Source organism: Macrobrachium rosenbergii, chromosome 55, assembly GCF_040412425.1.
Source record: "Macrobrachium rosenbergii isolate ZJJX-2024 chromosome 55, ASM4041242v1, whole genome shotgun sequence".
Classification (NCBI taxonomy): Eukaryota; Metazoa; Arthropoda; class Malacostraca; order Decapoda; family Palaemonidae; genus Macrobrachium; species Macrobrachium rosenbergii.
Window position 1 is genome coordinate 76,380,163 of NC_089795.1, and position 10,000 is coordinate 76,390,162.

General features: G+C 37.2%; 2 protein-coding genes across 3 annotated transcripts in view; one reads left to right on the forward strand and one right to left on the reverse strand.

The window, feature by feature from the left end:
- The window catches only part of LOC136835449 (adhesive plaque matrix protein-like), a 29,319-nt gene extending 25,102 nt beyond the window's left edge, over positions 1 to 4,217 (forward strand). Inside the window, exons 3-4 of the mRNA XM_067098992.1 lie at positions 1 to 585; positions 2,812 to 4,217. Of these exons, the coding sequence (XP_066955093.1) occupies positions 1 to 585; positions 2,812 to 3,393 (1,167 nt within the window). The 3' untranslated portion in view covers positions 3,394 to 4,217. The remainder of the gene's footprint in view (positions 586 to 2,811) is intronic.
- Positions 4,218 to 6,782: 2,565 nt separating this feature from the next.
- The window catches only part of LOC136835450 (uncharacterized), a 10,677-nt gene continuing 7,459 nt past the window's right edge, over positions 6,783 to 10,000 (reverse strand). For both annotated transcript variants that reach the window (XM_067098994.1, XM_067098993.1), the window contains exon 2: positions 6,783 to 9,370. In XM_067098994.1, coding sequence (XP_066955095.1) covers positions 7,940 to 9,238 — 1,299 coding nt within the window. In that variant the 5' untranslated portion in view covers positions 9,239 to 9,370 and the 3' untranslated portion in view covers positions 6,783 to 7,939. The remainder of the gene's footprint in view (positions 9,371 to 10,000) is intronic.

Consider the following 10,000-nt stretch of genomic DNA (forward strand, 5'->3'; position numbering starts at 1 on the left):
ATTCTCTTCTTACTTGCATCGTGCTTGGTGGGTGTAGCAGTGGGGAAAGCAGTCAGCTCCCACTACCCACCACCATCGTATCACCACACCACACATGCTCCGCACCATTCCACAACATATTCTGATCAAAAACCAACATACAAACATCATACGCCATCATATACCCCTGCCTATACACCGACCCCTTATTATAAGCCAAAAACAACATACGCACCTCACTACACAACTCCCAAGCCAAGTTATGACCACGAAACTCCGATTTATAAGCCAAAGCCGACCTACAAACCGGAGCCCACGTACACACCTGTATACACGCCGGCGCCTGTCTACACACCCACTCCCGCCTATGAAGAGCCTGTTTACACGCCCACGCCCTCCTATGAAGAGCCTGTCTACACGACAGAACCTTATAAACCCTTATATACACCGAAACCAACTTACGAGCCCGTTTACAAGCCTAAGCCTACGTACGAACCAGCTTACAAACCAGAACCAGTCTACAAGCCAAAGCCCGTATACAAAGCAAAGCCCGTTTACAAACCAAAGGCAAAAGTCTACAAGGCTGAACCTGAGTACTATGACCATGTAAGTAGTCAGTATCTCTTTCGTGCAAGGAATCTCCGTCATAGATAATAATAAATTAATTCTTTTCAGGGTCATCTCGGTTTTCCTTCTTTTTATCCAATTTCAGGTCATTGCACAGATTCGTCCGTGATTTCAGAATCTGTCCTGTTATTTTGGTTAAAAGCCTTTCACATGAGGGTTGTATTTATTTAATCAGTTTAGAAATTTCTTTTACTTTTTGCCAGATATTGTTTTCAATGATTGTTGTAAGTCGTATTTGCATGTTTCGTCGCTAGGCGATGCTCTAAAGAACGTGGATCTAGCAGTAAAAATCATCGTTGATAACTTCAGTAACAGAGGTCCTCATTAAAAATGGTAAGATCAACCAAGCTGCCTTTTTCCATTGTCCACAAACTTACTGTTACATTACTTGTCTGTTTAGTTTTCATGATAGTTCAAACAATAATCATGATACTCACAGACAAGCACTTTTAATGTATACGTACATAAAGTAGGCATAAGCCTAATTACCTTTGCAGGTCAATACGGGAGGAAACATTTGGCACTTCTCATTAGGAATACTCAGTCACCATGCTTGTTTTTAAAAAGCTCTCTCTCTCTCTCTCTCTCTCTCTCTCTCTCTCTCTCTCTCTCTCTCTCTCTCTCTCCATATATATATATATATATATATATATATATATATATATATATATATATATATATATATATAGATAGATAGATAGATAGATAGATAGATAGATAGATAGATAGACAGAGAGAGAGAGAGATTTTAAAACATGCATAACATACAGTAAATATATATATATATATATATATATATATATATATATATATATATATATATATGCATACTGCATATGTGTGTGCATATATGCATTATCTTCCCTCCGATAAAGACGAAGAAACCAAGATATCTTGGTAAAAGACCTATTACCTATTTAATCACGGATAATTCTTTTAATTACTTGCTTCATGGTAATGAGGAGTTTGTCCATTATCGTTTTAACGACGATGACAGGTGAAAGCGAACATCTGTGTCAATCCTAGGTAACGAGAGCTTCAATTTCCCATTCGAATATGGTCTGCCTAATGGAGTTGATGAACCTTTTGCGGAGTTCATTAGTTTTTACTCCCTTTAATTTCCCACGCAGTGAATATGCATTTATGGAAGGCAGGTGGGCTTTCGGATGAGTTAATTTAATATTCACGTATATCCTCAAATTCAGGTTCCAACATATTTGTTGGACCATCGAATCTGTAATGATCTGCTACGGCAAATCTGCCGACGGAATTGTCGCTGACCTGACTAATTGTTACGGCGGACAAGTATTTATATGTTGCCGTCTGAATGTCACGCAGTTTACGCTTCCATTTCGCCATTGTTTGTCTCGCTGACATTCTCCTCTCGCACGTGCACTGCAGATATTACCATTTATTGCATACTTGCTCTTAGTATCTGACTGTCTAAAAATAATAAAATAACGGTGCCTTGCAAAATCAGTGTCATGACAGGTCATACGTTAGATTGCGTAAGTTAACACTTTCAAGAAAAATGTGCTCTGGAACAGCTAACGATACAAAAGACAATCGACTCCTAAGTCTTTATAACTGTGCCATTCATTTACTCTTCTTCAGCCACTGATCTATGGACACTTTGCAAATGCAGCGTTGTGCATTCTCGACAAATGTTAACGTTTACCTTATTGGAAGGATGGACGAATATATATATATATAGATATATATATATATATATATATATATATATATATATATATATATATATATATATATATATATATATATACATGTGTGTGTGAGACTACTTCTTTAATACGGAAGCGCCTGCAACCTTTGGGAAACGCTCTGATAGTTGGGTCAACACAAGCACCTTTCGGTGCCTCTATCAAGTTGGCAAGATACGAGAAGATGGCTGAATGAATTTCAGCCCTTTAAGTTTCGTTTTGGCAGAACTGGTTGGAGTAATTGTGCCCCGCATTTATGGCCGCTAGGTCATCACAGATGTCACATTATAGCTGGCTTGCTTAGGGTGATGGCATATAACAAATATTGTTTATTTATCTATTTAAGAAATTCAATTCGATTCATTGCTAGTTATCCGATATATTCAGATCTATCCCTTACCTCTTTCCTCTGAGGTTTCCGTAATTAAGAACGCTGCTGGCAATCACAAATAAATCATCCTTATAACTTCTTCTTCTTCTTCAGCAAACAAAGTACGACTTCGGTTACGGCGTCGTCGACAACTACCACGGGACCAACTTCGGCCACTCGGAGAAGCGCGAAGGTTATAGGACAGAAGGCGAATACTTCGTAGATCTGCCTGACGGACGCCGAATGGTCGTCAGGTATTACTCCGACGAAACTGGATATCATCCTACCATTACCTACGAGGGAACTCCCGTCTACGATGCTCCCCCAAAGCCCGCTTACAAACCAAAGCCCACTTATGCACCCAAGCCACACTACAAGAGCGAACCCGTCTACAAGGGCGAACCCGTCTACAAAAGTGAACCAGTCTACAAGAGCGAACCCGTCTACAAAAGTGAACCAGTCTACAAAAGTGCACCCGTCTACAAGAGCAAGCCTGTTTACAAAAGCGAACCCGTCTACAAAAGTGAACCCGTCTACAAAAGCGAACCAGTCTACAAGAGCAAACCTGTCTACAAAAGCGAACCCGTCTACAAGAGCGAACCCGTCTATAGTAGCGAACCTATCTACAGAAGTGAACCTGTCTACGAACCCAAGCCGGTTTACAAATATGAACCAGAGTATGACCCTTACTACTGACCGACCCCCGTATGAATTCCCGTTACCTAGTCTGTTAAAAATTGAAAACAGAAAAAGAAAAAATGAGCAGATGACTAAAAGGCCATCGTACTCCCCACAAGAATCAAGTTCCCTGGTTTATCGTCTTTACAAAGAGTTTAAAGATAATCAAAAGCACTAAACATTGATTTAGTAGTCTCCTTTGATCTTATTGCCATATTTCCTACAATGTTGTCAGTTACATTTTAGAAATAAAAACCTCTATATTACAATGAATACAGGAAGCTTGTTTCTTGAGGTTAGGTTATGGTGGCTTTTATACACAGTTGTCAATATATTTATTTTTATAACAGGATTTATTTTTATATAGAAGCTTTACATTTAAAGATATTTATGCGACGTGTCCTCACTTTATTCCTATACGACGGTTCCTCGATTGTTGGTAACTCTGCAAGATTTTATTTTGCAAAGGCCATTGCTTACGTAGTCAGTTTGTCTGATTTCTGTCGCCAAAGTTCTTTCTTCTTCTTCTTCTTCTTCCTCAAGAATAGTTACAAGGATTTGAGCCAAATAGTGTTTGTGACGCGCTGCATGCGGGTGGAGTATTATAGAGGCAACACTCATATCCAAAATTTTGTCCTCGTACTGCCAGATTCATTGTTGACATGGCTTCCTCGAAGACGGCCTGTGGTCGCTTTCGCAAAGTGTTCCCAGTAGATCTTCCTCTCCTTTTAGCATCGAATCTACGGAGTTCTCGGATCGTGTGTGTTGATGTTTTTATCCTTTATCAGTCTTGTGTGTTTTATGTAAACGACAGCTTAAGCAAATAAATATTTTCCTACGAAGCTCTGTGTTTTAAGATGATTGTAGAATCAAACTATATCGATACACATTTTTAACTGATAACTGTGGAAGGAGTCTTTAACGATTAACTGAAAATAATTAAGAGTTAGAACAATGAAGTATTAACCATCTAACTAAAAAACTATTGAAAAGAAATATTGTATCGATTCATGGTACATTATGGGAAAGCTATACTCCATGCAAATCTTGGGTTGCACATTAGACCATGCTTTCCGTTCTATCATCATTATTCCCTAAAATCCTTCTGCTCAAAAACATTTCTCCTCTATTAGTTTATGAATTTTTCTTTTGTTTGTTGTCCATAAACTATTCATAGAATGGTACTGCCTAAAAACTTATTATTAACTTTGTTTTCATAATTATGGAATCATACAAAAATCGAGGCAAATGATGTAATAACTGGGTGTGATAAATAACTAAGAACTATACATATATATTATATATATACACATACATATTTACATGTATGTACATATGTATAATATATATATGTGTATATATATATATATATATATATATATATATATATATATATATATATATATATATATATATATATTATATATATATATATATATATATATATATATATATATATATATATATATTTATATATATATATATTATATATATACATATATATATATATATATATATATATATATATATATATTTACATGTATATACATATGTATAATATATATATATATATATATATATATATATATATATATATATATATATATACTCTATATACATACTATGAGCAGTAACTCCTTGCAGAGATAGTGTGATTGGTGTCGTTTCCTTTGTCCTTGTATTAGGTACTGACTTTTGTTTTCTTTATGTCACCACTGAAAATTTGCCTCAGTCAACAACAACTGAACAAATTCATAACGATGATATTAAAATAAAAGGTCAGTACCTAACACAAGAACAAAGGAAGCAACACCAATCGGTAATGTTTTAACGGCACAGTTACATCAGCAACGACACAGGAAATAAGAAAATACGAGCGCTGACATTGCTAAAACATTGATTGTTCTAACTGAGGTAAATCACACACAAAGAATTATTTTATTCACTTTTATTGTTCATCTTCAATATCACACCTGTCAAGGAGATGCGTTCCAAAAGAGGAGGTGCGCGTCAATCACAGTTCATTGTTTCAGCATCACACTTTTCATTTTCCAAAATGAAATTGAAAATCATTGACAGTCAGAATGATTTCAGTGAAGATAAGTCTTCATTTCTCAATAATATTGAAATCTTTTTTTTCTTGGGATGACTGTCACTAGCTGCACAACAATCACAATAATTAATAAAATTATATACATCATAAACCATTAAGTCAGTCTCGAAAGTCTTAATATAACAGAAAAATTACATCTCAGCGAAAAGAAATCAAACAAACGTAAAAATACAACAGTTTTCAAAGCTATTCATTTAATGAGAATTAATCTAAATATAAGGAAAAGTACATAAAAATGCTGAAAAAACGAAACGTGGCGAAACATTAAGATATGAAGTTAATAAAGTCTTTGGTTTATAATTAAAGTTATGTACGATTTACTGAATATACATATTTATGTCTCCAAAACTGCACTTAATAACACTCATGCACACATGTACAGTTCTGTGCTTATATAAACATGTGTGCATGAATGTTTGTACTTTTATATCTTCCTACAATAAGGAGAGAAACAGAGAGCCTTTAACGAAGCTTGACTAGTTTAATATCGGCATGAAAACCATCTTAGCATCTGCTGAACTATTTCTTATGATCATAAAAAAAAAGTTATTCTGTATTGTTTCCGCTGCAACTTTTTATTCACCACAATCATTCGTATTCTGATATGGTCGATGAAATGTCCTATCCTTAGGGCTTTGTTTTTATGAGATACGAACTTTAACCGGTACCAGGAAATATAAAGTAGAGGAGAGAATAACGAAACCCCTAAATTGCTAAGATTATTTCAAAACAAACAGCTGAAAATTGTTCATGACCGGAAATACTGAGACCTGAGGATATTTGTTCATTACTAGTCGCCTCTAGAAACTGTATTAGTTGCTGTAGACGCATGCCTCTAGCTTTATCTAGAGCAGAGCCGTCCAAGTTGTTTAGTCTGAGGGCCACTCTTGAAAAAAACAAAATGTCATGCCTGCCACCTGTGTGTATGTATGTATAAGTGTGTGTGTGTGTATATATATATATATATATATATATATATATATATATATATTCTTTTTTAACGTGCTTTCTCCCATTTTTGTATGGGGTGCATGATGCCTTGGAAGGACTTTGATTTGGCTTTGGGGTAGACCGTAGTCTCGATCGGCTGCCCTGCCTGACATCAACTTAGACCCCGGTAGCGCATGTGTGTGTGTGTATATATATATATATATATATATATATATATATATATATATATATATATATATATATATATATATATATATATATATATTATATATATATATATACTCAGAGAATTTAGGAATAAGTAATTTTATGGTATACAAAAAAGAACTACGCTTCTTACTTATTTTTCTCTAGCGGGCCACTTTCAAAATCAAACGGGCCACTTTTGGCCCACGGGCATGGGGTTGGACGGCCCTGAATTCAGAGGAATTTTGGGATAGTCAGCCTCCGGAAAACCTAAGTGGTAAAACTGCGTGTAGAAGTGTACAACATTTGCGAGCATTGGTTAACAAACTGAAGCAAACTGCAAATGGTGTTGGTCTTAAAAATCAACGCTGTGAAATCTGAGGTTGTGAGAACGGAAAGTAAAACTATGATGCTGTCACATTTAGGTATCTTATCACGATTATTAGAAATGATGATAGATATCTTGAAAACGAACCAGCAGCTAGACTGAAGGGAATGCAACCTAATGATTTGCTAAGCAAAGTATAGTTATCATATAGATTCGCATCACACATTAAGAAGTATGCTTTATTGTGAGATCAGTTTTAGTCTAGGGATAGGAATCTTGATACGATAATAAAATAAGTTTACACGAAATAAGCTAGCGGAGAATACTGGGTGTTAAATAGCGAGACCACATTCGCAGTGGAACTAGTAGAGAGAACACAGACGTTCATTATTTAAATGAAAGACTAAAGACAGATTAGTGGCGTTGGATAGGACACGTTCTTCGATTAAGCCTGAAGGGTTCGTCAGAGATGAGCACCTCAGTGCTCTGGAGCATGGGAGAGCTAAAGCCTACTTGGATAAGAACACTTCAGCTGTTGATCGGCTTGGGTGATTTGCCTGAGAGTGCAAGAAACAGGGAGTAGAGGAATCTGACGCTGGTGGAGTCATTTCGGCCAAAATAAACATTCGATTCAAATACAAAAATTTCAAGTAGCCAAAAGAAAACTAGTATAGAAATATATTCTTTGCATCAAGTACAATGATTGCAAATTTCCTTTATAGTGATATATAGTTAAACTGGTATAAGTTCATCATATTTCCCGCGTATTTGATCTTCCGGGTACACTAGCATCATCATAAGGCACTTAGGAACCAGTATACTTAATTTTGGCATCTCTTGTGCATTTAGTCATTTAACCTCAAATCCGTGTAAAAAAAAAATGATCAGATTTTCTTAAAAGACTACTTCAAATATAAATACATATAAATACTTCCTCATTGTCATACTATACACAGCCAGGTTAAAATGATCACCAGAGAGATGAATCACACAATTTCAGTCTCTTCCAAAGGGCACTTTGTGATTGCAGACAACCTGTCATGCAACACACTTGCCTTGAAGCTTGCAGCCGCCCCGACACACGACAGCACTATCATCAGAGGCACCATGGAGGACCAGCCAAACCAAGCCGCAGCGAACGATACCATCGGGCCTTCGAGGACTGTCCCTAAAGACCCCATCCCATTGACCACTCCCGTGACCCCTAGACCCACTCCCCCTTCTCTCTCCCCTATCTCAGCTGCAACAGACCCTGCCAAGAGGATATCAGGGCCGCAGTTTAAGGCTCCTGCTAAGACCAAAAAGAGGGTGTGAAAGATTGGACCCCATGACGAAGTAAGCATGAACAGGATTAGAGTAACTGCTGATCCGCCGATGCAAATGGCTGCCACCAGGAGAGCTTTTCCTTTCATGCACTTATCGACAACGATGCCAACGAGAGCACTACCGCCAGCGCCGCCAATTTCAAAGGCCGTGGCAGCTAATCCCGCATTCACCTTTGAATATTCAAGAGACCTTAAGAAATACAAAGGTAGCCACAACATGAGCGCATAGCGCACTGCTTTGACACAAAACATAGACAAGGATACCTCTGGTACGAGGTTAATCCAAAACAGGGACAAAAAGGATGCTTTGCTTGATTGAGGCTTAGTGGCCTCCGGAGAGGTCTTTTCCACTTCTCTCCCTGGTACACTTAGCCCTCGTGCTTCTGGTGGGTAGGCGACAAGAAAACATAGAACTCCTAAAAGCGTTACGATAATAGCTGGAGGGATGAATATCAGCTTCCATCCATACACGGACTGCACCCACACGGCTAACCCAGTGCCTGCCAAGCCGCCAGCGAAACAGCAAGTACCAAACATCCCAAAAATCGAGTTCCTCGAATCGTCCGAGTACCACTTGTACAAGAGAGAACAAGCCGCTGGCCACAGCAAGGACTGTCCAGCTCCACTAACTAGAAGTAATCCCAATATCAAAACGAACGAATCGCAATAAGAAATAAAGGCAGACGCAACTGATGTGATTATCAGACCACCAGCCAGTGTATGACGGGGACCATAGCGGTCCCCAAGGTGACTGAGCGTCAATGACACCAATGCGTATGGTAACAAAAAGGAAGTATCCACCCATCCAAGGTCAGCCGAGGTCAAATTCAAACTGGACTGAAGGTCATCCTTAATGAGCGCTAGAGGTTTCCGAAGAAAGTACGTTGCACCGTACGACAGCCATAGAACGACGAAGATCTCCGTCTGCCAAAATTTCAGTTTGTTTACTTCCATCCTCATTAAGAAAGAAGAGTTGGCAGATGTTCATTCAAGGGTAAAACTTGTAATATAATAACCGGGTGTGTCTTCTGTAACTTCCTGAAGGATGAGACTTCTCCTAGCAGTAATCTTTTTTCTTCTTCATGTGCTTACCTGTAGAATACAAAATGCAATTGTTAGTTAGCTTTAATGGAGAAACTTTGATAGTTTTAAAAGTGTACAGGTACATGCACCTTAATTTCCTAAGATAGATTTGTATATTCATTTACAAGCATATTCATATATATATATATATATATATATATATATATATATATATATATATATATATATATATATACATATATATGCGTGTGTTTGTGTGTGTGTAAAATGTATCCTTGGCACCTAAGTCACTAAACCTAAATATACTCACTGACAAGTTACAGCATGAAAGTAATTACTTGTATTTATTAAGGCAGCAAACAAATAACCGGTGCACATAGTGAAAGATAAAGTAAATGCAAGGCTTAAATAGAAATATGACTCATTCAAGGTCTGGCTTTTTCATACTTTGTCAACATGTGTGCAAGAAAGCGACTCGTTGGCTGTGAATGTAGAACTTCCGACAAGTGTGCTCTGTCTTTGTAGCTATCCTAAATTAATCTATGGACCGAATATTAAATAAAAACGTAGAAAGGACATAAAATAAGTAAGGAGTCTGTAGGATAAAAGAACACCCCTTGAGAAGACATTTTATTTGTTCCATCTATTCCAGAGAAGTTCATGAGTAAATTCCGTTGC